General features: G+C 40.5%; 1 protein-coding gene across 2 annotated transcripts; it reads right to left on the minus strand.

Moving 5' to 3' along the window:
* Positions 1–1252: 1252 nt before the first annotated feature.
* On the minus strand, positions 1253–27765 carry PLA2G12B (phospholipase A2 group XIIB). 2 transcript variants are annotated; one of them, XM_007478363.2, is made up of 4 exons: positions 27131–27765; positions 10038–10114; positions 6420–6585; positions 1253–1803 (listed from the first exon to the last, which is right to left on the minus strand). In XM_007478363.2, the coding sequence occupies exons 1-4, from the start codon at positions 27339–27341 to the stop codon at positions 1685–1687; spliced, it is 573 nt and encodes a 190-aa protein (XP_007478425.1). In that variant the 5' UTR covers positions 27342–27765; the 3' UTR covers positions 1253–1684. The 2 variants fall into 2 exon arrangements, with proteins under 2 accessions (XP_007478425.1, XP_001362427.1); XM_001362390.5 differs by having other exon boundaries at positions 10026–10114; positions 27131–27764.

Genomic DNA, 27765 nt, shown 5'->3' on the forward strand with positions numbered 1-27765 from the left:
TTATTTTGTTAAATTTCCCAATTACACTTTAATTTGATTCAGGCAGAACATGAGAGTACCGTGGTCTGCATGGCATGTTCAATACCATTGCCCTAGAGCAGTGATGTTGAACCTTTTAGAGACTGAGGGCCCAAACTACAACCCTCACATTGCACTGTGAGCCACCACCTTACCCCAGATAGGGTTGGGAAGAAGTATTCCTACTGCACTGCTGGGCAGAGGGGTGAATAATGTGAAAAATGTCCTCAGATGTGGTGGAAAGGAGGATGGGAGCAGCTCCCTCTGGCACATGTGCCATAGGTTCACCAACATGGCCCTAGAGTATATAGTATGTAGCCTTGCACAGAGTACCTAATGTGTAATAATTCCTCATTGAACAAGTTAATGAAAATTTTAAAAATAAAAAATTTTAAAGATAGAAAATTATTTAGATATCCATCATTCAGGATCCTCACTGCCCTCAAGAAGGTACAATCTTGAGTTTAATTCTCTACTTTAGGATTGGAAATCAGTGTACTCTTCTCTTATGTGTGTAAATCCCAACTAGCTTTGGGAAATGAAAGAAAGCAAAAGGTATCAGGGAGAAATACAAAACTATAAGGGACTGTGGAACCATAGAGTTAGAGTTGCACTAATAATAATAATAGTTAACATTTATATAGTGCTTACTAGGTGCCTGGCACTGTGTTAAGCACTTTATATTTATTATCTCATTTGATCCTCACAACAATCCTGGGAAGCAGGTGCTATTATTATCTTCATTTTACAGATGAGATAAACAGAGATTAAGTGGCTTGCACAGGGTCACACAATGAGTAAGTCAGAGGCTGGATTTGAACTCGAGTCTCCCTGACTCTAGACCCCATGTCTTATCTACTGCACCACCTATACCATCTAGCTTGCCCTACAAGAGACCTTAGAAATCATCCATCCCATCTCCCTCATCCTTTTGTAGGTAAAGAACCACAAGTTAGGAGACTTTCCCAAAATAAAACAAGTCCTGGCTAGGACTCCAACCAGATTTTCTGACACCAAATCCAGCAGTCTTTCTACTCCCTCAGGTTAATGGCTCCACCTGCTATATTTTACTATAAACAGGGGAAGACGTATCCAGACCTACCTACATCCTTCTCTTCCTCAGCCCAGATGCAGATGATGGTGAACTCCAGGCAAACTTACCAAGTGGATTCCATGATCTTTCTGATCTGATACTAGAATCAGTTAAATGGTGATGACTCAAAGTTTTTCAAAGTTTTTAAAAAATTCACTTTATTGTGTCTAGAAAGGGACAACTAAAGCCATCACCCCCCTCACAAGGGTTCAGATTTGCCCAAAGTTCAAGGTGAAGATGAGCATCAATTGCAGAACTCTCAGAGTTTGCGTTGTATTTTCTCTGCTGTGAAGTTTTCCCAGGCGGGGGGATTCCGAAACCTTACAACAGTGGGATATAGAGGTACCAAAAATAGGGAAGAGCCTTCCAATCCCCCTCTTGCTCACTATCAGGCAGGTGTCCCTGAAAGTCATGCCTCACTTTGCCAATTGTAACATAGTGCTCTCCCTCCTGTGGTAGGTAGCCTGTTACAAGGAAGGAGGAAGAACTATCTTGTGTTTTCTCTGTCCCCTCGGAGGGAGGGATGCAGGCAGATGTGGTCTCATTGGAGGGCAGGGGGAAGCCAGTTCTGCATCATAACTCTTCCCTCTCCTCTTCAGCACAGACGCAGGCTGCCCTCTGACTGTTCATGAATGGCCGGCAGCCCAAGGTCCATACGGTATTGAATATCGTGTCGGCAATTGAATCACAAGCTATTCAAAAAAATGGAGATAAGACAGTGTGAGATTGAGTCCTGGGCTGGCCCAAGGCATAGAGTAATAAGTGCTAGAGCATGGCATAATTTAAGCGATGACATGCTGCCCACCAGAGTTTTGGTCCAATGCCACCAACCTAAATGGTGAAAAAGTCAGTCAGCTTGCATTAATGAAGAACCTGCTATATGCCAGGCACTTTGCTAAGGATAATAACAACCACAAAAAAAGGTTTAAAAAAAAGAGCCTCCTGCCCTCAAGGAGCTTATAGTCTAATGGAGGCACAACATGGCAATAACTAGATACAAACAAGATGCAGGCAAGATAAATGTGAGATAATCAACAAGGAGAAGCCACTTGTATTAAGAGGGAAGGGAAGATTTCTTGCTAAAAATGGGACTTCAGCTGAGACTGGAAGGAAGCCAGGAGTGGCTAGAAACAAGGAAGGAAATATGTCCTTGCAGGGGCATCCACTTAACTTTGAGATCCATTCATTGAATTGTGCAAAGAAGCTAGAGTCTACCTACCACCCCCAAGAAACAGTCCTTATATGTCCCTGGGGGCCCAGAACCACAAAATTTCTGAGGTAGAAGAAACCCAACCTAACCCACACCTAAGCCAGACTCCTCGGTCCATTTTACCTGAAAAGTAGTCTTTTATGCTAGAAGAATAGGGGTGGAAATGTACACAAGGTGTGTTTTTAAGCCTAATCTATATTATTAACATTTTCTCTCACTTTCTTAAATCTAAACAATCAACAAAACAATAAATCAAGCCGTGATTTGTAGTGATTGTCAATTTCGGAGGTGTAAATGCTCACACTGGAAATTTAATGAACTTTTCTTGGTGCAGCTAGGTGGCAAAGTGGATAGAGTGTGTGCCTGAAGTTAAGAAGACTCATCTTTCTGAGTTCAGATCTGGCCGTAGACATTTAATAGTTGTGTAACCCTGGGGAAGTCACTTAACCCTGTTTGCCTCAGTTTCCTCATCTGTAAAATGAGTTGGAAAAGGAAATGACAAACTACTCTAGCATCTTTGCCAAGAAAACCTCAAATGGGGTTAACATAGAGTCAACACAACTGAACAGCAACAACAACTTGGAAGCTGATTCATGCTGGTTCCACTGCACCTCTGATTCAAGCCCACCCTTTACTGCCTGCCTCCCAAAGTGCTTGAGTCAGATAATTGTTAGGATGATCTTCCTTTACCTGGAGCTTAATTCTGTGGTTCTGCACCTTTCCATCTTCTGGACAGAACAAGCCTAAGCTTTGGTAGCTAATATGTTCTTCTTAAGTGTTCTCTCTTCCAAGCTAACCCACTTACTTCCTTCAACTGCCCTTTGTAAGACATGACTTCAATATCCATCAGTTATGGGGGCAGCTAAGTAGCTCAGTGGATTGAGAACCAAACCTAGACATGGGAGGTCCTGGGTTCAAACTTTGTCTCAGTTCCTGGCTGTGTGACCCTGGGCAAGTCACCTAACCCCCATTGCCTAGCCTTTACTGCTCTTCTGCCTTAGAACCGATACTTAGTATTGATTCCAAGACGGAAGGTAAGAATTTTAAAAAAACATATCCATCAGTATCCTCTAGACTTCCTTTGGATACTCTTTCTCTTATCTATCTTTTTATTCAAGTAGAATGTTTGCACCCAAACACAGTCCTCTTGATATGGTCTAACCAGGGTAGGACGTAGCAGGACCACCACCTCCCTATTTATAGGATTGTAGATTTGGAGCTGAAAGGGGCCTGAGAGGTCATCAAATCCAACCTCCTCATCTACAAATGAAGGTCGTCCAGCCCTTTTAAGTGTCTGAAATAGAATTGAAATCCAGGCCTTGATACTACCTCTTTAACATGCAGTTGTGAAGACAATTTGCTTATTTTTAGCTTCTATGTTGCCCTGGTAGTTCCTATTGAATTTGCAGTCCACCGAAGCCCCCAGATCTTTCAGGTGAACTGATAAGCAATCCTATCAAATGAGGTCATATTAATAAAAGTGTTTAGCACACATTCATCTCACCCATTTGTTGTTGTTGTTCCATTGTTTTAGTTGTGTCTGAATCTTCATGACCCCATTAAAGGTTTTCTTGGTAAACACACTCTGGCAGTTTGCCATTTCTTTTTCCAGTTCACTTTACAGATAAAGAAACTGAGGCAAACAGAGTTAAGTGACTTGCCCAGGGTCATACAGCTAGTAAGAGTCTGAGACTGGATTTGAACTCATTTGTGCCCCATACTTAGTGGGTGCCAAATAAATGCTTTATCCCTTCATCCCCTGCAATCTTCCCCATCACAACAGTCCCTTGAGCAGTAATTTCACTTACAACAAACATTTCCCCACACTAAAGTGGGAAATCTAAAGAATCTCAGTAACTTCGAGTTTATTCCCTGCAATATGTTTTATACTTCCTAATAGAGAGACACAGGGGTACAACCAGGTCAAGAGCTGTCCTGTTTATTTTAGTTTTCTCTCTTCAAGTCGTGGATGAATGGTAGACAAACCAATTACTGGAGGCACGAAATGTCTTGACCTGGTGTGGGGTTAGTAGCTAGTACTTTCTCATCTGCTATCGAAACTATTAAAGTAGACATAGAAGAACAGATACTCCCTTCCCCAGGGCCTATTTTTTTTCTTCAGATTAACAGTCCATACCTTTAGACTCTTACACATTTATTTTGAGGATTCATTATACTCTAAACAGACACACGGACAAGTCCCAAGCCACTCTCTGATACTCCCTTTCTCTGTAAACTGAGGCCAATTGCTTGACCTGTTGAGGACTGTAATTTTATCCTTTAAAATATATGGTGCTAATAGCTGGAAATACATCCTTGGCTTCAGAAGCCCAGGGACAAAAAGAAAAACCTCTAAGACACCAGAAAACTTTCCCCAGAAAGGGAACAGCAACTGAGGACTTCTTAAAAAATTCAACTTCATTTTATTCTGAATTCCAAATGCTCTCCTTTCCTTCCTCTCTTCCTCCATCCATAAGAAGACAAGAAAAATAAAATCCATTGAAAACATATAGAATCATACAAAACCAACTTCCACATTAGCCATATCAAAACAAAAACTAGAAAAAGAAAGAGAAGAAAATGTGTTTCAGTCTATCCTCGGAGTCTTTCACTTCTCTGTCAAGAGATGGGCACAAGATATCATCGTGATTCTTTTGGAATTATGGCCATTCATTGGGTTGATCAGAGTTCCTAAATCTTTTCATCCTGATTATCTTTACAATTTTCTGTTACTGTATAAATCATTGTCCTGGTTCTGCTCATTTCATTCTGCACCAGTTCAAACAAATTTTCCCAGGTTTCACGAAAGCCATCCTCTCCATCGTATTCCTATACCGTAATTCACTCAGCCATTGCCCAATTGGAATCCCCAACCAAAGACTTTTCAACAGGAATGAATTTGGAAGGCTCTTACACAAAGAAGACCACGACCAGCTTTCTCAATTTCCACTGAAAACAGAAGGGGGAATAAAGATCTCTAAGAGAGAATTTCTGTTATAAATTAGAACAGCAGAAAGCATGATCAGCAGAGCCTTAACTGGCCAGACTTTGACCCAACATGCTAACATGTGAGTGGAAGCATGCTTCTTTCTTGCAGTAACAATCTTCATCCCTGCACATTTCCTCAAAGTCCTCTTCCAACATAGAACCACCCTTTCTCTTGGGGATTTCCTTTCTCCCAACCTCTATGGGGATAAGACCCAGATTTTCCCTTCTTCTATACTCAAAGCAAGACTATACTTTATGCTGTGCTTTCCCGCTGCATCCCAACAGTCCTCTCCCAACGTTTTTTTTTTTGCCCCAGGTGAAAATATTCTTAGATATAACTCTGATGGCCAAGGTCAGTTGTAGAATTTAATTCATCCTTGGAGATTTTTAAAGAGGAGATAATTTAACTTCTCTAGAATGAATTAAATGTGATCCCTTTCATTAGATATCTTCCTGGTAAAGTGGGGGAAATTAGGCCACACAGTAGACATAGCACCAAGGCTAGAAACAGGAAGATCTGAGTTCAAATTCAGCCTCAGACACTTACTAGCTATGTAATCCTGCTTGCCTTAGTTCCCTCATATGGAGAAGGACATCGCACAGCACTCCAGTATCTTTGACAAGAAAATCTCAAAAAGGATCACAAAGAGACAGATAACAAATGGTGTAGAGACTAGCATGTTGGACTTGGGGTTAGAAAGACCTGAGTTCAAATCCTCCTCAGATACTTAATAGCTGTTTGACTCTGGCAAGTCATTTAACATCTCTCAGCCTCAGTTGCCAGATATGTAAAATGGAAATTAAAATAATGCCTACTTCACAGGGTTGTTGTGAGGATCAAAGAGGCAACATATGTAAAAATGTTTTGTAAACCTTAAAAAGTGTTGGCTGTTATTATTAATCCTAGGGTTGGCACCAAAAACTTGTGGGTAGATGGACTTTCCTGAGATAGTATCAAGTATTGCCCATTCTTTCTTGCAGCAGTCACAATATTCCACATGTTTTGCCAGTCCTTTTCCTGTTGCATCCAATGGTAAAAGGCAGTTCAGGCCACCACCCCAAGGGAAGGCAAGAGCCACCTGCGTGCTTACATATAAGGCGAGTTGTTACCTGCTACCTTGGAGACAAAGCCCAGGCTGCGTTTGAGGTCTGCGCAAATGGAATGGAGGCACCAACGGAATTTTGCATCACAGCGGTATTTGTTTGCACCACAGGTGTCATAGCAGGAGTCCAGCTGGTTGCAGCACTTGGTCATTGCTGGGATCCCCAAGTCCATCTGAGAGAGAAGAGCAGGAAAAGTATCTTATATTCAGATTCCAGCAAGAGTTCTTGGAGGTAAAGGTCAAGGCAGTCCTGTTCCCCAAATTCCTTAGGAATGACATCCTTCCAAAGTCAGACACTGCTACGACTGTTCATTTAGATCCATATAGAAGACTCATGGGGGCAGCTAGGTGGTGGAGTAGATAGATTGCCAGCCCTGCAGCCTGCTGCAAGACTTGAGTTCAAACCTGGCCTCAGACACTTACCAGCAAATCACTTAACCCTGTTTGCCTCCATTTCTTCATCTGTAAAATGAGCTGGAGAAGGAAATGGCAAAGCACTCCAGTATCTTTGCCAAGAAAACCCCAAATAGGGTCATGAAGAGTGGGATAGGGCTGAAATGACTGAACCAGAAGCCCCCTGCACTGGTGGTAAACTTTACGCAGATGGGAATGCTGAGTCCTACTCACTCACTACTACATGATCCCAAGAAACTCATTTCACCTTTTTTTGGTCAACATGTTCAAATTTATTGAATTTAGAGACCCGTATTCAATGCTTTACATGCTGGATGGTGGAGAGATACAGAAGGATCTCCTGCCCTCAAGGGGATTACAATATTACAAGTGGGGAAATAATGAATTCATTTATCAGGTAAACTGTTAACAGGAACAAATTATTCCAGCTCAAAATGCAGCATCGAATGGGAGAGCTTCCTGGTAGAAGATTTTGAAGACGCTGAGGGACATATTGGGAAATGGTTATTCATTGTTCACTTGTTTTTGGTCATATCTGATTCTCTGTGACCCCATTTGGGATTTTCTTGGCAAAGATACTGACGTGGTATTCCATTTCCTTCTCCACTTTATTTTACAAGATGGAGCAACTGAGCCAAACAGCTAGTAAGTGTCTGAGGGTAGATTTGAAATCAGGTCTTCCTGAAACCAGGCCTGGCACTCTATCGACTGTGCCACCTCACTGCCTGATTGGGAATTAAAGATAATTATAAGTGTAATAAATCACATGTGCAAATGTGAGAATGAGCAAGTCGTGTGTGAGGAGCAGTGATCTATCTGAGACCTGAAACAAAGAAGCAGTACAAAAATCAAGACTGGTATGTAGGTGGGGAAGGCAAATGTCCAGGTGGTCACGAAAGCTTAGGGCTTAAACTTAATGCAATAGAAATCCAGGGAACAAAGGAGGGAAATTTTAAAAATGGCATCTATGGAAGGTTATTCTAAAAATTGCATATATGAGTGATTGAGTCAGAGAGACTAAGAAGCCAGTACACTAGAGAGAGTCCTGGACCAGGTATCAAGAAGAAATTGGGTTCAAATTCCACTCCCTATGCTAATTGTATGAACAAATCACTTAACTCCTCTAAGCCTTACTTTCCTAAGCTGTAAAATGGGAATAACAAATCTCTAGATTTCCCCTCACAGGGTTGTGAGAGATTCAATTGAGGAAAGAGATGTAAATTGAAAATAAATGGCAAATTCAAGAGATAATATTTTTTTCAAGAGAGAACTGCAAAACTGAGCAAGCAATTCAATGTAGGAGGAGAAGCAGGAAGGCAGTGGTGCCATGCACACAATGGACAGATTAGGAGAGGGAACAGAGAGTACCTAGTTGTAAAGGACAATGATGAATGGAGAAGCTACTGCACAACTTCCTCAGTGAGTCCTTCAATAAAATAATAAGAGCTACAAAAGACTGTTTAAGTCAAACGTTCATTTAAAAGGCAGTTTAGCGAGGAAGTCAACAAAGGCCTGAGTCTTTGTAGCACTGGGTTGATTCATAGTTTCGTTCATGTGTGACTTTCCTAGAATCATAAATTTAGAATGGGAAGGACCCAAGATATCACCCAGTACATTTTCTCATTTTGTAGACGAGGAAACTGAGGCCAGAGACATTAAATGACATGCCTGGAGTCCCATAGCTAGTTAGCGATAGAGTTGGGACTAATAGCAATGGCTTGGATAAGATCACAGAGGGATGCTTATCAAATATGCAGATAACACAAATCTAGGAGACAGAGAGAGAAAGAGGTTGGGGGAAAGAAAGACAGAGAGAAAGAAATGGAGACAGAGACAAAGAGAACTAACACCTTGGACATGGGGACCCAGATCTAAAATCTCAATAGGCTAGAACACTGGACCAAATTAAGCAAAATGAAATTTAGTAATGATGAATAGATAGTCTTGTGCTTGATTTTTTTTAAACCCTTACCTTCTGTCTTGGAGTCAAATTGACTCCAAGGCAGAAAAGTAGTAAGGGCTAGGCAATGGGAGTTAAGTGACTTGCCCAGGGTGACACAGCTGGGAAGTGTCTAAGGCCAGATTTGAACCCAGGACCTCCCGTCTCTAGTCTGCTGATTATTTTTGGAGGATAATAATATATTGAAGTGAAAGATAAGGGATATTTAGCATCAAGAAAGGAACATTTGGAGGATGAAGGGGTGGAAAGGGAGAAAGTCCTTTTCAACAATCTGATGGGTCATCATGTGGAAGATGGATTAGATTCGTTCTACTTGACTAAAGGGACAGAAAAGGGGACAGCAAGGGTTGGGAACAGTCTTGATGCCAAGTGACTAACAACTAGAGCTTTCTAAAAATGGAATGGGCTGGTAGTGAGTGCCTCATCATTACTGTTGTTCAGTCATTTTTCAGCCATGCCCAATTCTTTGTGGCCTCGTGTGAGGTTTTCTTGGCAATGATATTAGGGTAGTTTGCCATTTCTTTTTACAGCTCATTTTACAGATGAGGAAACTGAGGCAAACAGGGTTAAGTGATTTGCCCAGGGTCAAATAACTAGCAAATGTCTTGGAGGCCAGATTTGAACTCAGGAAGATTCATCTACCTGACTTCAGACCAAGAACTCTAACCACTGTACCACCTAGTTGCCATATCATTGGTCGTTTTCAATAGAAGGATCAGTGACAACCTGGGCGTGTTCCAGAGGGGATGGGTTAGAATATTGAGACTGAGGTTCTTTGCAACTTTCTTTTCTGCAATTCTGTGAGCTCTAGTGAAAACCCTTGCATTTGAGATGGAGACAATCCAGTTTTCAAACATTTGACTCTGAACAAGGGCTTTGTACAAAAGGTATCAGTTATTAATGATATGGAAATAGGTCTTGACCAATGATACATGTAAAACCCAGTGAAATTGCTTATTGGCTATGAGAGAAGAGGGGAGGAAAAGAACACAAATCATGGAACCATGGGAAAATATTCTAAATTAATTAATTAAATGAAATTTTTCAATAGAAAAGGCATCAGTACTTTGAGGGAAAACAAAGTAACAGAAAACAACCTTTTTCTACTGCAAAAAAAAAAGTGATTGTGATTTTATTGGTAAGCATTTTCCCAAGATTTCCCCAAGGTTCACTGTTTGATTCATCCTCTTGATTAGTAAAATCATACTAGGTAGAAAATAAAGTGTTAGCAATACATACACTGTCTGGTACCTTGAGTCCCAAGAAGTAAGAGCTGCAGCCATTGGGCTCCTGTGGCTTGTAACCAGGCCTGGGCATTGGTGCCTTTCCTGGCAAGAAGAGAGAAAAGAATCAGGAAAAAAGTATATCATCTCAAAGCATTCATCAAACACGACAATGCCCAATGTGATTTTGTTTATTTATTTTTAGTGTTTTATTTATGACATGGGCTTTGCATTACAAACATTTCCTGGAACCCTTCCTACCCTAAACTTGGCCAACAAAAATAAAAATCACTTAAACAAAACTTATAACACTAGCAACCAAATCTGAAAATGTATATAACATTCTGAACCCAAAATCCACCACCTCTCTACAAAGAGGTAAAAAAAAATGTATTCTTCTCATCTATGCTCTGGAACCAAAATTGGTCGTTGCATTTAATCTTTATTTTAATGCCTTTTAATAATGTTTGCATTTATATTATTGTAGTCATGGCACATATTCTTCTGGCTCTGCTTTCTTCATTCCAAATTGGTTTACACAAGACTTCCTGTGTTTTTGTAAATTTCTCTTGTCAGTATCCAATTATATTTAAATAAATATGTTGGTAATTTATTAAGAACTTACTAAGAATCAAAGAAAGAAAGAATGTCAAAGTCAAAGGAAGAGTATTTGGAATCATTACCTGTGTGACTTCAGAAAAATTACCTAACTTATCAAGACTTCAGTTTCCTCAAATGTAAAATGGGAGGGTTGAGCCAGATTCCTGCTAAATTCCCTTCTATATCTAAATCTATGACCCCATGAGTGTTCAGGAAGGAAACACAAAAACTCAAGGAAGAAAATAAGAGCTTAAAAATTAGAATGAGATCAGATGAGCTCATGTTTCCAAAAAGCTTTGTAAATTCAATAGCCCTTTATAAATTTCAGGCACTATTACTATCATTATTGACACAATTATGCATAGCTTCCCTTGGCTCAATGTGGGTCTCGGATCCTGGGCATACATCATATCATACATTTTTCCAACATGTATTAATCAACACTTTCTGCCATGTCTTTGAGGCAAGAACATGCCTTTGATCCCAAGAATACAATGAGATTTGGAAAATCAATGGAAGCGGAAAGACGGGTGAAATCTGACATCAAGCAGGCACCAAAAGGACTTTCATTTGTGTTTGCTTCTTTGTCAGTACTTTTTCTGCAAATTCTGAAGAAAGCAACATTGTTCTGTCAAAGTCATTATAACAGGTTTCCTTTGGACTTTCAAAAATGTTTTATAAATATAAAAAGATCTATTTCTCCCTATTGTTTCCTTTGGGCCTTTTCATCCTTTGGAGGAAATGTCATCTGTTTCTTACACAGAATTTTAACAACCCAGAGAACTGAGTCTTGGATCCAGAGTCAAGAGGACCTAGGTTTGCAGCCCCCTCCAAACAACAGGACGTGTGTGATTTAGGGCAAGTCACTCAGTTTCTTTAAACGTTTGCCTCCTTATTGTAAAATGAGCCTCTCTCCTTGTCTCTCAGGAGTGTCGAAAGTAAAGTAATGTGTAAATTTGAGTGTGCTGAAGAAATATGAGTTCTCACACAGTTTTTTACTTTCTTCTCATTTCTACTCTAAGCATTTGGATTTCCCCAGATGTATCCTTCTCTCCCAACCCATATCAGTCTGTACTTATTTTGTATAGATCTTGTTTTTAATTCTGTGGGAATATATCAAATGTTCTCACTTAGAATTTAAGCTCCTTAAATCAATTATACAAAAAAATCAAGCTATGCACCAATTGATAAATGGGCAAGGGACATGAATAGGCAGTTTTCAGATAAAGAAATCAAAACTTTCAATAAGCACATGAAAAGGCTTTCTAAATCTCTTATAATTAAAGAAATGCAAATCAAAACAACTCTGAGGTATCACCTCACACCTAGCAGATTAGCCAATACAACAGTAAAGGAAAATAAATGTTGAAGGGGATGTGCCAAAATTGGGACATTAATGCACTGCTGGTGGGGTTGTGAATTGATCCAACCATTCTGGAGGGCAATTTGGAACTATGCCCAAAGGGTGATAAAAGACTGGCTGCCCTTTGATCCAGCCATAGCACTGCTGGGTTTGTACCCCAAAGAGATCCTAAGGAAAAAGACTTGTACAAGAATATTCATAGCTGCGCTCTTTGTGGTGGTAAAAAATTGGAAAATGAGGGGATGCCCTTCAATTGGGGAATGGCTGAACAAATTGTGGTATATGTTGGTGATGGAATACTATTGTGCTGAAAGGAATGATGAACTGGAGGGATTCCATGTGAACTGGAACAGCCTCCAGGAATTGATGCAGAGTGAAAGGAACAGAACCAGGAGAACATTGTACACAGAGACTGATACACTGTGGCACAATTGAATGTAATGGACTTCTCTACTAGCAACAATGCAATGATCCAGGACAATTCTGAGGGACTTAGGAGAAAGATGCTATCCACATTCAGAGAAAGAACTGTGGGAACAGAAACACAGAAGAAAAACGACTGCTTGATCACATGGTTCAATGGGGATATGATTGGGGACATAGACTCTAAATGATCACCCTAGTGCAAATATTAATAATATAGAAATAGGTCTTGATCAATGGCACATGTAAAACCCAGTGGAATTGTGTGTCAGGGGGTGGGGGAGGGGAGGGAAAGAACATGAATCTTGTAAGCATGGAAAAATATTCTAAATTAATTAATTTAATTAAATTTCCAAATTAAAAAAAAAAAGAATGTAAGTTCTTTGAGGACAGGAACTGTCTCACTTCTGTATTCAAATCCCCAACAGCAAATACCTATTTCCCTAACTATTCTTTCCCTAATGTCTTCAAACAACACTCTCTCCCTCATCCTTTAAAAAAAAAATCTTCACTAGACTTTATCATCCCTTCAAGCAGTCAGTCCCTTGCTCCTCCATTTCTCAATTCAACTCCTTGAAAAAATTGTCTACACTTGCTACCTCTGTCTCTTCTCAGCCAATTCACAATTCCCTCTTTCTGGTTTCCAACTTTATCAATCTCACTCATCTGCTCTTTCCAAAGTCACCAATTATTTCTTTTTTCTGTTTAATTTTTGTTGCTTGACTAAAATAGCCAACATTGGGAGTATTTTTATTTTGGAAATTAAATGCAATTAAGTTTTTTGGTTACATTTTAAGATCTGAGCTGTCTCCCTCCCTCCTTCCCTCCTCACCCTGCACTAGTTATTTTTTAAATGCATCTGACTTGCACGCTAATACATGTAAAACCTAGAATGAGTTGCTTGTGGTTATAAGGATTTGAGCACATGAGGTGGGTCTGCAGGGAGATGCAGATACAGAGAAAAGACTCTAGAATGGTGGAGAAAAGTGTGAGACAGTTAACTGGGCTTTTGAGCTGTGTCTTTTCTCTGCATCTGCATCTCCCTGCAGACCCACCTCATGTGCTCAAATCCTTATAACACTGTCAGCTCTGGGAGAGGGAGGAAAGAAGGAAGGGAGACAACAGGAATCCTAAATTTGGAAAAATCGTGTGTAAATTTGCTATTGAAAGAAAATAAAGAGAAAAAGAAAAAAGAAAAAGAAAAATGAATTTGAAAACTGCCTAAAACATTTTCCTCAAAGATTTCGATAGCTAATTTTTTTCTTCATTTTACAAACAGGAATGAATATCTCTTGAGTCTCCTGTACTATGTATGGTACAAGTTAATAAAACACTGAATAAATGAGCCATCACCATTGCCTAAATGTAGGTAGGCATCTATCCTTCTTGGTATTAAGGAAGGATCACTTACTAATAGAATAATTATCAGGGGCAAGTAGACTGAGAGCCAGGTGGAGAGATGGGAGGTCTTGGGTTCAAATTTGACCTGAAATACTTCCTAGCTGTGCGACCCTAGGCAAGTCCCCATTGCCTAGCCCTTATCTCTCTTCTGCTTTGGAACCTATACACAATATTGATTCTAAGATGGAAAGTAACAGTTTAAAAGAAAAGAAAAAGTTTCTGGAAATAGCTTGACTGCAATCCAAGGAATGTACTCATTTTATCCAAACTGTCCTTTAATAAGGTTAGTTTCCTTGACCACAGCTAGGTAGCACAGTAGACAGAAAGCTGGGGAGACCAGATCAAATCCACACACTTGCTAGCTGTTTGACCCTGGCCAAGTCACTTAACTTTGACCTCAGTTTCCTCAGTTATAAAGCAAGAACTGTAATAGCACCTGCATCCCATGGTTTTTGTGAAGCTCAAATGAGACAAAATTTGTAAAATGCTTAGTGCCTGAATATATAACCTATATCAAATTGCTCACTGTCTCAGGGAGAGCCGAGAGGAGAGAGGGAGAGAGAATTTGGAACCCAAAATGGTGGAAAACGAATGTTGAAAATTGTTTCTATATGTAGCTGGGAGAAAAGAAATAAAATATTACTTTAAAAAAGGGAAAAGAAAAAGGGAAAAATCCTTTGTGCCTGGCACATAGCAAGCACTTCATAAATGCTTCTTCCCATCTCCCTCCCCTTCAAAATTTAAGAATCCCAATTGTGGACTTAGTATAGCATAAGTGAATATAGGCATATTATGGCTCAAGAATAGAAGATAAATTAATTGCTTCAATATTATTTATTTATAATATCAAAGTCTGCATAATATCCCAAAGTTTTCCTTTTGTTCTGGATGAGAAATGGCAAAGAGAACTCTGGCTAATTACAAATAAATATCTCTTTGTGGGGCACTCACTGTTGCTTCCCCTTTACAAGGTACATCTCCAAATTCACATTTTTTCAGGGACAAAAAGTCCCCACTTTTGAAATTAGAATCAACCTGCTGCCCAGCATGCCACAGCTCAAAAGTTACCGTACCCTGGGATGGAGGACGTCCAAGGATGATGTGGCAGGTGGCTGTTCTTGCCATCTTAATGTTTTGAAAAACAAGAAACCAAGGATACCAACATTCACACCAGCCAAGATTCTCGGGGTCTGGGTCACCCTTTTTATGGCAACTTTAATTCTCCTTCTTTTCCTAGCAGATTTTTTCTGTTGCGCTAAAGAGGCTGCTTTCCTCTTTTCATTTGTAATTTCCAGAAAGATTTTTAGGAAAAGATCATCTGACCTAATGAAGGCAAGGGCATCTTCCACCCCAAATCTGGGAATCAAAGCTTTAATAAATAAGTAGCTTTTGTTGGAGTGCTGGTGTCCTTGGTTTCTTTACGAATCCTGACTTCTACATCAGTCAAATGTCAGGTTCAGTCAAAGAGGCAGTTAGGTGGCTGATCAAGTCAGGAAGACTTGAGTTTGAGTCCTGCCTCAGACACTTTCTAGCTGTGTGACTCTGGGAAAGTAACTTAACCTCTCTAAGTCTCAGTTTCCTCATTTGCAAAAATAAACATAACAACAGCATCTAACAACAGAGTTCTTGTGAAAATCAAATGAGTTAACATAGTTAAAGCATTTTGTAAAACTCAAAATGCTATGTAAATGCTAACTATTATTATTATTAAGTTAAATTCTACCCAAAGTTCCAAGTATACTACAACCAGTATAAACATTTCCATCCAGTTCTCTTTTAATGGAGTTTTCAGTTTGCAGGTGCTAGAATTTTCTTCCTTCCCCTTCCTTAAAAAAAAAAAACAAAAAAACAGGGGGTGGCTGGGTGGCTCAGTGGATTGAGAGCCAGGCCTAGAGATGGGAGGTCCTAGGTTCAAATCTGACCTCAGACACTTCCTAGCTGTGTGACCCTGGGCAAGTCACTTGACCCCCATTGCCTAGCCCTTACCACTCTTCTGCCTTGGAGCCAATACACAGTATTGACTCCAAGAAGGAAGGTAAGGGCTTGAAAAACAAACAAACAAACAACAACAAGAAAACCTTACTGTTCATCTTAGAATCAATACTAAGTATTGATTCCAAGGTAGAAGAGCAGTAAGGGGTAGGCAATGGGGTTAAAGTGACTTACCCAGGGTCACATAGCTAGGAAGTACCTTAGACTAAATTGAACCCAGGGCCTCCTGTTTCTAGGGCTGGTTCTCAATCCTCAGAGTCACCCAACTGGTCCTTTCTTTCATTTCACTTTTGACACCTGAGAATGTGTAAGTGGAGGAGGAAAAACGGGCTTCTTGTGGGGATGACTTCCATTTCTTCCTTCCCTGGCTGCTGCTCTTTATCCTGCCTCTGTGCTCCCATCACACCGTACCTTCCATTCTCCCCAAAGGGTTCTACACTGAAGGTTTCTAGTTCCTCCACATAGGCAGTGGATCTCTTAATTGTCCAATCTTATGACTTCTTTTTTGCTTGACTTTTTTGAGCCCACTTCTCCCCCTGGATACTCTTTCCTCTCTGCATTTTTGCCAGCCTTCTCTTGACTGATTTGCCTCTCATTTGCCTGAATGCTCCTCCGTCTTCTTTGCTTGTTTGTCAAAAAAATCATTCCCCCAGTGAAGAGTAGATGCTCCCTAAGGGTCTGTTCTGGGCCCTCTTTTCTCCTCCCTCCATACTGTCTCTCAGTAACCTCATCAACTCCCACAGCTGTGATCATTATCTCTAGGCTGCGACCTCCTGCCCCAACGCCTCCCTGGAACTTCAATCTTGCATCCCTACTTGTCTATTAAACATTTCAAACCAGATGTTCCAGAGACACCTTAGATTGTCTTTCCCCCTAAACTCTCCCTTCTTCCAAAATTTTCTATTTCTAGCAAAAGAATCACCATCCTTCCAGCGTCTTCAATCCCAGAGTCCTCGTTCTCCCTCACCCAGCAGCCAAATCTGCTTTCTCCCTTTTCAGGATCTTTCTCTCCATTCCCCCAGTCTCCATCTGGGTTCAAACCCTCAGCCCATCTCCCCTAGATCATCTCAACAATCTTTGAATTAATCTGATTCCTTCTCATCTCAATCTCTCCCTACACCAGTCACACAACTCCCAGGGCAGGATGCAGAGCTCTCAAATTCTTTCTCCAGCAACACTGCCCTTAATATTTATGATTCTTCTCTGAGTGGATTCTGTGGGGCAGAGCTCCTTGGCCTTCTCATTGGTTTGGTTTTATGACTAGAGAGTTGGGAATTCATAAGGAGAAAGTATTGTTTATGTAGTAAAGCAGACATAGACCCAGGAGTAGAGCCCAGAAGAACAACTCCTAGACCTCAGCGTGGTCCATTTCACTGTCAGGGAATGAAGTCTTCCCTGGTCTCTGCTACTGCTAGTGATTCCCCCTGAGATAATCTCCCATTTTTTACTGGATAATTTAGCAAAAGGAACTTGTACAAATATAAGCTGTTTGATGCTGGGAAAGTCACTAAACCCCTCTGTGTCTTAGTCAGTGCTTCTCAGACATTAAGGACCTTTTATGTACCAGACACTGTCCAGCTATGTCATCTGTAAAAATGAGGGTAATAATAGCACCTACCTTGTAGGGTTGTTGCAAGAAAGTTATTTACTTGTTCCCCCTCCCTCTACTCTTCAAAATGGAAGAATGTCAGTGGTGGACTTACTATAGAATAACTGAAAATAGGCATATTCTACCTAAATAATAGAAAAGAAAAGAATAACTTACATATTAATATTTAAATATTTTTATTTTAATTTTTAATTAAATTTAATTAATTTATTATGTAATTCATTTAATTTTATTTTAATAAATTTAATTTTAATTTTTAAAATTAAATTTAATTAATTATATGATTTATTTAAACTTATTTAAATAAATTAATTTAATTTTTTAATTTTTAAAATTAAATTTAAAAAATTATTTATATATGAAAATGTAAGCCTGCCTGATATCAGACTAAAACTGTAGAAACATGGTTTCTACTTAATGTCTCCTCTCTTAGAATGTGAGCTCCCTGAGGGCAGGGACCTATTTTTTCTAATCCCCAGTGCTTTGCACCAATTCCAATATGATACATTGTAAACAGTTATTTAATCCCCAGTGCTTTGGATAGTACTTACTATATTGTAAACTCTTAAATGCTCATTGCCTGCCTTCCTGCTTGCCCACTTGACCTAAGAGGCTTTTTTTTTTTCAGAGAAACAGGAGAATTCTGAAGTAGAGAAAGAAGTGGGGGTCTACCTCTGAGCTTCCTGGAGCAATCTGAATGGCATGATGTCCCTCCATTACCTGTTCATGCTCCAGTTAAAGAGCCTCTCATTAAGTGCCTACTATGTGCCAGGCTCAGTGCTAAGCACTGAAGATACACAGAAAGGCAGGAAATTAAAAACAAACAAACACAGTCCCTGCCCTCAAGGCGCTCACATTCTAATGACAAAAGCAACATGGAAATCATGATGTACAAACAAGACGGTACAGGACAAACTGGAAATAATCTCATAGGGAATTGTTCCCATTCCCCCAGCTTGGTCACTAGCACTAGCTGTGCAAGAAGGGAGGTGGTGAGTAGTGTGGTGGTGGTGGTGGTGGGGAACAAAACAGAGACTTCCATCTGCCTTTTTAGCAAAAGGAAACAGGAAATCAAGGCCCCCCAAGTTCTAGGAACGGAAAGAACGAATGCTTGGAAGGGGCTGAGATTTAAATGGGGAAAAAATGTCATTGAAGGAAGGAGAAGCAGTAGGAACACCTCAATGTTCAATTGAAAAGAACCTTAGCAATCATCTAGCTCCCCATTTTAGAAATGATGAGGCCCAATAAGTGACTTGTTCAAGGTCTCACACAGGAGCAAAGTAATAGAGCTGGAGATACGAATATACAATCTTTAACTTCAAATCCAGGATTTGAATGCTCTTTCCACTGTATCAGCTCCATTTGTGTGGCACAAGTCAGCATTTACTTTTTAAGAGTTCTGAATTTCTCTTTTTTTTACAAAATAATATTTTCCCCAACCCTGAAATCTGTAGTTCAGTGGAAGTCCCAGAAACTGGGACTTCCCAGATTAATCTTCCTACCTCTATTAAAGACCATTATTATAACTAAAATGAATACTAATATTTCCCCCAGTTACACGTAAAAACGATTTTAACATTCTTTGTTTTTAGTTTTGAGTTCCAAGTTCTCTCCCTCCCTTCCCTGCTCACTCCTTGACATGGTAAGCCATCAGATCTAGATTTCACATGGGCAATCATTGCAAATATTTTCCCACATTGGTCATTTTGTAGAAGAGAAAGAGTTCGGAATGTCGTAAAGATTTCTCTCCTTGTGTCTGTATATTTGTTTCTTAACCTCATCTTTGAGTTCCTAAAACACAAATACAGGAAAAATCTGTGAGTTCAAAGAGCAGTTTAACAAAAGGAAGTTTATTGGCAAGTCCTTCCAATGACATAGATTGCAGCCCATCTCCGAATCAGTCTGTGTCCAGTGAGGGCCAGATGAGGAAACTGAGACTCAGAGGGGTTACACGACTCATCCAAAGCTATATAGGTAGCAAGTCCAGGGCCAGTATTTGAATTCCGGTTCCCTGATTCTAAACTCTGCTATTTTTTAACCTGTCCCACCTACCCCATGCCCATGGAGGCTGAGTCCAGTCTTCATCAATTCCAATTCAGTGTCTGTCTATTAGGCAACACTGCCTCTATGTTAGCAGCAGAAAAGAAAAGGAAAAAACCTTAGAAATATCAAATAAAGTCTAGGAGGTGTTTCAGAGAGAACAGGGTAGGGGAGAAATTGGGGGAGACAGCAGAAATTCAGAGGAGAGAAAGGCAAACCTTGTAGGTGAAAGACACTGACCCAGCTTCCCTTGAGCCAGTATCAAGAAATATCTCCAGGCGTTTAACAAGAACAGAAAATTCTGGGTGACATTGCTCTATAAACTTTAAAGCCTGATAACCAGGTGAGTTATTATTATTATCTCCTATCCTTCTCTCCGCATACCTCTCTACTCAGTCACTGTCAAGGACGACTGGGGTTTATTACCAGGGCAAGGGGCAGTTGTTAATTTTCCAGTTCCTACCTGGTGCCATTTATTTAAATAATTACAGTGTCTGCCTATGTCAGTTCTTCCCTCCCAAAGACCCTTGGCCACCCTACATTGCATGTCTGAGTTTCTCTCTAGTTGTTTTGAAGTGGTCAGTTTATTTAAGAAGCTTATTGGATATTATTTCCAAAAAGAGTTGGAGTAAATTGTAGGTTAAATTGAATATTTGAATGTCTTTAAGATAAGACACTGAAAAGATAAAATCAGGCCAGAGGCCAGAGGAAGAAAGCAGAAGAAGTAGATATTTCCAGAGACAGAGGTTGATCAGATTATGACATTTCAGCAACCAATTTGACTTTCTGATAGCTAAGCCTGTCAGAGAAAGGGAAAGGTGAGTTCCATAGTTTTTGCTTTCTGACAAGTGATAGCTAATAAGTGATCATGGAGACTACACAGATAGAAAAATGGAAAGTACCTTAGCTCATGGAATCCAGCTCTTCATTCTACAACTGAGGAAACTGAGTTCTAAAGTCCATGTGAGTTGACCACAGTCTCACAGATTAAGTAAATGGCAACCATGATTGGAACTCAGGTCCTCTGACTACTTAATTTTCCAAAATAAATGTTTTTCCTGTAACTGAACCCAATTAATAATAGACTGAGGAGGAGGCAGGTAAATGACTTAGTAGCTAAACAGCCAGACCTGGAAACAGGAAGTCCTGGATTCAAATCTGGTCCCAGACACTTCTTAGCTGCATGACCCTAGGCAAGTCACTTAACCTCAATTGCCAATCTGTTACCACTCTTCTGCCTTAGAAACAATATACAGTATTGATTCTAAGATGGAAGGTAAGGGTTTGGGTTTTTTTTAATAGATTGAGTAAACTGTGACATACATGTGAATGTAATAGGATATTATTATGCTGTAAGAAAAAACGAAGGTGATGGATACAGAGAAGAATAAGGAGATATATCATACCAAAGAAAGTAAAAGAAATCAGGGAAACAATATACTCAATGACTACAACAATGTAAATGGGAAGAACCAACAACAAAACAACTTAAAATTGAAAGCTATGAAATTATGATGACCAAAGACTTTTGGCCAAGATGGCCACCTCAACAGAGGCAGACTGGCCAGCTTTCACAAATCTACTCCTGCAAAAACCTGAAATTTGCTCCAGGATGAATAATGATCAAGAAATCCAATGAGAAATTAGAGGAAGTGACTGCTTCCACCCCAGAACTGCACAAAAAGTCTTTTAGAAGTTATAGACAAGAGGCAGGGTCATGGTCAGCAGAACAAGAGCCAGCACAGGCAAGCAAGTCCACAGACTCCAAGGGACCAGAGGCAGATGAAAGACAACTATAGCCTGGGACACTCTGTATCCAGAGACAGAGAGAGTGAAGGACTCCCCTGAAAAAGTCCAAGAGTGGCCAAAAAGCTTCAGGATGGTCTATATTCTATAGGATGGGGATGGAGGTTAGTAGTCCCAAGGAATAGAAGCAACCAGAGTGACAAGACAATGCTCATATTAAGACAGTGCACACATTCAGGGGATCCAAGATCCCCTAGTTCTCTGTCCTTAGACTTCATTGAGAGCCCTAAAGACCCAGCTCCCTGAATTTTAAAGTCAGTGGAGCCTAATTCTAGGAGGTAGAGATCAATGTTAGAGTCTGAATGGACCAGAGTGAGATCCCCCTTGGGCAGTGCTAGGCAAATTGAAAGATTGCGATTGGTTCCTGTAAAGTGGAGGAAGGGACATGGAAAAAGAACTATAAAAAGTCCTGAACTTCCTGTCCAAGGAACTTGAGTTGGCCTTGGGAGGTGTGAGCTTACTCTAATGACTCTGAATTCTCTTGCTTAGTATTAAGTAGGGGTGCTAAAGTTTTTGATTAATTAATTTAAAAGTTGCTGATTGATAGACAAAATAAAATTTGATTTACTCTTCACACACTGATTCATTTTCTGAAAGGAATTCAAAGGAAAAGTCCCCAAAATGTCATAACCAAAAACCAGAGCTCTCATGTCAAAATTAAAAAAAAAAAAAGGTTTCCAAGCATCCAGAAAGTCCAATACCGAATGACCACAGTCAGAGTCACACAAGACATAGCAGCTTCTACTTAAAACCAGAAGAGATATTGGAATACAATATCCCAAAAGGCAAAAGATATAAGCTTACAACCTGCAAAGCTGAGAATATACCTATTGGGAAAAATAAACTTTTACTGCAAAAGAAGATTCTGAGAATTTCTGATTAAAAAACAAAAGCTTTGAATTACAAACACAAGAATTAAGAGAAACCTGGAAAGATACATTTATTTAAGCAATTGAAAGGAATGATACAAAAATATATCAACAATAACAAAAGGCTTAGAGATGAATTCGTTTTCTTCTATAGTGGAGAAAGAGAAGAAAGGATAAAAGGAGGGATTCACTAATACTGAAAGGAGAAAAGAGGGAATGAAATGTAATATTTCTTACAACTTGTGTTTACAAGAAGTAGAATGTCTGAATGCTGAGGAAAGAAGGAGGGGAGGGGTTTTATGTTTATCTGAAATGGTCAAAGGAGGGTCAAACACACATAGAGTCAGGTTTAGAAATAAGAAGCCATGAGGACAAGGCATTAAGAGAGAGGGGGTAGTCACAAGCAAAATTAACTTCTTGATTGTGGGAATTAACAAAGGAGTGGCAATTAAAACAAAAAAGGAAAGGAAAAGAATTAAGATAGAAGAAAGCACTCATTAAGTGGGAAATCACTGAACAAACTGGGGAAAATGAATAGAATGAAATATTATTGTACCATAAGATTTGATGAAAAAGATGATTTCATAGAATCCTGGGTGGTATGAACATGGAAGACTCCCTGGAAGCTCAATGTCTTCTCATAGTGTAGAAATGATCTTGGGTCCTCAATGGTTAGAACAGCAAAGAGTTCTTCCAGGTCCTACCAAGATGGAAAGTTTCCAGGAATGATCTATTCCATCAACTGGAGATAATGCCTCACTCTACTGGCAGAGGCTCTTCACCCCTGTAACCAAAATTCACTGCAATCAAGTTGGCCTCTTTGCTGTTCCTCCAGTGCAATATTTATCCCCCATCTCCCCTACTACAACACAAGCTGTCCCTTCAACACAGTCTCTTAGAAACCCAGCTCTCAGGGGCTAAGCTCAAAGCCATCTCCTTCAAAAGGCCCTTCCTGATTCCAGCAGGTGTCAGTCCTCTTCTTCCACCCAACAAATGCTCTAGTTCATCCCCAGGAGAATGTGATCTCCTTGAGGTTGTGATATGTTTTCTCTCTGCCTTTATCTCCCCCCATCTAGCACAATGCCTGGCATAGAGGAGACATTTATTAAATGCTTGTGGCACTGAACTGAATGGAATCACTACAAGGCTGGCCACCAAGTGATGAGATCCTTTAGCCACAACAACTGTTGAAGAACTTGTACTAAAATGGGGAAAAGTTGTCACCTGCCTCTTTGGAGGGGGAGCCCACATTAATGAAATGGATGTGACGTAAAAACGAAAGCTATCACCTAAAATTTATTTTTAAGAACTCAATGAGACAATTTCTGAGGAAACTGGAAGACTATTATGAACCGATGCAGAGCAAGAGAGAAGAAACAAGAGAACAATTTATATAATGATAACACTGGAGAGAAAAGCACCTTTGAAAGGCTTTAGAATGTCGATTTATTATCATGACAAATCATTAATCCAGATATGAGGATGAGACATTCCACTCAACTTTACAAGGAGGGAAAGAACTTAAAATTCAGAAAGAGACATACACGTTTAAATATGACCAATGTAGGAATTTGTTTTGCTGGTATGTGCAGTTATTTTTCTAGGATCTTGTCCTTCATGTTTATTTGCTTCTTTGTATTAAATTTGCTTAATGAAGTTGGGAGGTAGTATCATGGACAGATTTCTTTCTTTCTTTTTTTTTAAACCCTTACCTTCCATCTTAGAATCAATAGTAAATATTAGTTCCAAAGCAGAAGAGCAGGAAGGGCTAGGCAATTGGGATTACGTGACTTGCCCAGAGTCACTCTGGTAGGAAGTTTCAAAGGCTAGATTTGAGCTCAAAACTTACCATCTCTAGACCTGGCTCTCAATCCACTGATCCATGGACAGATCCATTTAAAATATATATATTTGTTGTATAAAAATAAAAAGAATAAACTATTTTAAAAAGCAAAGATATTAATAAAACTTTTTTTAAAAATGTAAAAACTCCATTAAATTCTGTTCTGTTTGGGAGTATTTGATTCTAAGCTGCTTTATCTGGTCACTTTTTCAAGGGAGAATACTCTGCCTTAGAAACATTCATGGATGGATTAGCAAAGCAAACTGAGATGGAAAGAAGTCCTAGCTGATTGCTAAAGACACAGGAGGCCTGACAAAGGAGAGGCTTTTGGATATTCGGAGTTTGTTTCCCATTATGGTTTCAGAAAATGCTCCAAACAAGTTGAGATCATCCCCCCCCCCAGGTCCTCAGGTCCCTCTTTTCCCAGAAATCACCAGATTCTAAACTTCCCCCCAGGTACCTCTTTCCTCTCCTTGGAAAGGTTCCTGCTTGTGAAGTAGGTGTCTTGTTTACCTTCATTCTAGTTCACTCTTATCACTAATCTCAACCCTACTGTGTAGGGGAGCTTTGACACTCTGAAGGTTGCTGAGCTGGGGCCTTTTACAGCTATTTGTTGGGGGGAGAAAAGGAGGAGCAGCCTTGTTTTCCTAGAAAAGTCCCGCAATTCTCCTATCCTAGGATCTGCCTCCCCAAGGAGCACCTTAAAGAAAGAGAGTCTTATCTCTTAGTTTGCCTGGGGAGGCAGTACCTGTGGTGATTCAGGTGAACAGAAATGAACAATCCTTATTCCTAGTAACAGTTGATACTTTACCTAGTGCAGGGTTTACAAAGGGCACTGCAGATTTTATCTCCTTTCTTCTTCTCTATGATAAATATTATTATCATCCCCAGTTTACAGATTTAAGTGAAGTGATTTGCTGGGGGTTGTATTGCTAGCAAATTTCTAGGCTGGGATTCGAATCCAGATCCCTTTCCTCACTCCCAGTCTAGTATCCTATCCATTATACCACATTGCCTCACTCCTACCCAGAAATAATCCAAATTGACATAAAATGGTCCAATGACAATGCTTACTGTTTATTCTTCTTCTCTTCCACAGCCACCCCCCCAAAAAAAACAAAAAAAAAAAACAACCAAAAACCCCAGACTTTTTTCCTTTAGTCAAAACTGAATGGCCCAGGCATGAATTCTTACCACAGGAGTTTGAGATCTATAATTTCTTTGGTGTACAGAATCCACCATAGTAAAAGCTACTAAGGATCAGTAGCAGAACTCGAATCTAGGTCTTCCAGACTCCAAGTTGAGTTAACCAATATCCTAACACAGCCTCTCATTAGCCTTACATAGATAAGTTTATATTCCTTATGGAACCTTAACACAATTAAGGGAGAAGGGACAGCTTCCTTCTTCCATCCCCAAGCAGTGAAAGAAGTATTGTTTACACAGAATATTTTTCTCTGTCCCTGTCATGTCAGCCATCATTGTCTATGGTGACCTGTAGGAAGTCCTTGACTCAGAAATTAAAAAAAAAAAATTAGAGTGTCTTTGGACATTTCTAGCACACTGGTCTGAGCCAATTTGGGGTCCTTTTCTTAGGCTAAGGTATATGTGTCGTAGTGTGTATGTTTCAGAGGTTTCTTTCACTACCAGTCTCCACCCTCTAATCCCATGAAATTAGGACTGGATGCAGCCCGATAGTGAATAAAATGCTAGACCAGGGATGAGGAAGATCTGAGTTCAAATCCCTTATAGGACATTTACTACCTGTGTTGCCCTGGGCAAGCCATTCTAATTCTCTGAGATGCCATTTCCTTATATGTAAAATAAGGATAATCACTATTGTACTCATCTTTGTTGCTGTGAGGTTCAAATGAGATCATGTATAAATAAAAGGTATTTTGCGCATTTTAACAGGGGCCATAAAATGTCAAAGGAGCATGTATATGATAGAAGACATTAACATTGGTGTGCCCAAATGCACTTAGAGCACAACTTCCAGGATGGCCCCCAACTGGGGTGCCATATTATCCCTTGAGGATATGGTACCACTGAGTCACTACCTTAGATGGCCACCTCACACAGGATGGCCTGGCTCATCCTCCTCAACCTCTTAACACAGACAATGAGGTACATAGATAGATAGATAGATAGATAGATAGATGATAGACAGACAGACAGATAGATATAGATAGATGGATGGATAAATGGATGGATGGATAGATGGATGGATGAATAGAGAAATGGATAGATAGATAGATAGATAGATAGATAGATGGATGGATAAGTAGATGGATGAATGGATAGATAGATACCAAGAAATACACACACATATACACATGTGTGTGTGTCCCACTAACATTAATTGACTTGCCCCTGGTCATCTAGGCATTAAGTGGCTCAGGCTCAGACGTCAGAAGGTACCCATCCTCCATACCAGTGGTGTTTCCATGGCTTCTTTCAACCACAAATAACTCAGGAAAAGCACCAGTCAATGCATCAAGGATCTGTGATTTCATGAATATAGGAACTCCACATGTGACAACTCCCTCCATAAAGGTAAATGCAATCCATCTGTGACTTGAAGAGTTGCCTGAGGTCTAAAGAAATACCTAGCCCTTGACCATAGACCTACTAAGCCAGAGACAGGATTGGAATCCCAATCACCCTGATTCCAGGAGTCTCGCATTCCATCCACTCCTTGACAGCAAGTGGGAGCAAAGACAGAGTGAAATATTTCAAATAGAGAAAGACGGCAAGTAGCCCGCTCCTTGGGAGGATGTTTCGTCAGCTGGGCAGCTGCTTGGGGTATTGTCTCCAGATGTGCAGGCATATTCATCTCTTCTTGATTTCACCCTCCTCACTCGTCCTAGGTCTTCCAGTGGCATCCTCTGCCCTCCCTCTACTTAATTCCTTACCCCAGATTTCCCTCTGCGCCTCTGACATCTCCAGTCTCCTTCATTCAAAAGCCCCGCCCCACCCCAACCAACCTGAAGAAACCAAAAGAAAAGGCATAAAGGCTCTTTGGCAGCTATGGAGACGGTGAAGGGAGGGAGTTGGGGGCGGGGAGGACCACGACAGATGGGAATTGTGGGCCAAGTTTCTTCCCACCGGGAGCAAGTAGCCCCCAAGCCCCGTAGCCGGAGTGGAGAATGACACAGAAAGACCCAGGACTCACCGTATCTGCATCTGTACTGGCAAACTCCATTCTTCCCTCCTAGCAGCTCAAGAAAGGAGTCAAAATAGCTGTTGACCGATTCAAAGCTGCCCCGGATGTGCCGAAGCCCCCAGTCAGAGTAGGATTCCCCAGCTTCAGAGTCCGCGTCACTCTGGGCCACACAGCCCCTTAGACTGAGCCACAGGAAGAAGGCGCCGATAAGGAACTTCATCGTGAAGACAAGTCCTCTCCCTAGACCCCAGCTGGCCTGCTGGGAAGCCCAGGTGCCAGGGACCAGCCTGGGTGGTACTCAAAAAGCTTCCAACGGGGATTATTTAAAGCATTCAGCTGAGGTGCTCCCCTGTGAGGTGGACTTTAAACACTGCTGTGATAGCCCGACTGAGATCAGGGCAATTACAGAGAGTACAAAGGTCAGGTCATGGGAGGGCCCATCGGAGCTGGATTCCAAAACAAGTAGTATTGACCAATCTCTGAAATGTAGGGGCCAGGGGCTGGCTAAAGACCGACCTCCTCCAATGGGATCTCCTTTGATGGTCATCTGGTGGTCACGTGTTGCCATTTATCAGCCCGGCTAGCTTCCTAAATTCATTCCACTGGCCATGGGCTCCAGACCCCAATCTATCCAGCCATCTCCT

The sequence above is a fragment of the Monodelphis domestica genome, chromosome 1 (genome assembly GCF_027887165.1).
Source record: "Monodelphis domestica isolate mMonDom1 chromosome 1, mMonDom1.pri, whole genome shotgun sequence".
Lineage (NCBI taxonomy): Eukaryota > Metazoa > Chordata > Mammalia > Didelphimorphia > Didelphidae > Monodelphis > Monodelphis domestica.

Bases quoted from the DNA above. Each gene is read 5' to 3' on its own strand.
- PLA2G12B (XM_001362390.5), bottom strand. From the start codon at position 27,341: ATGAAGTTCCTTATCGGCGCCTTCTTCCTGTGGCTCAGTCTAAGGGGC. The intron at 10,115-27,130 runs GTGAGTCCTGGG...TCTTCTTGCCAG, and splicing joins CCAGTACAGATGCAGATACG to GAAAGGCACCAATGCCCAGG. The intron at 6,586-10,025 runs GTATGTATTGCT...CTTCTCTCTCAG, and splicing joins GACTCAAGGTACCAGACAGT to ATGGACTTGGGGATCCCAGC.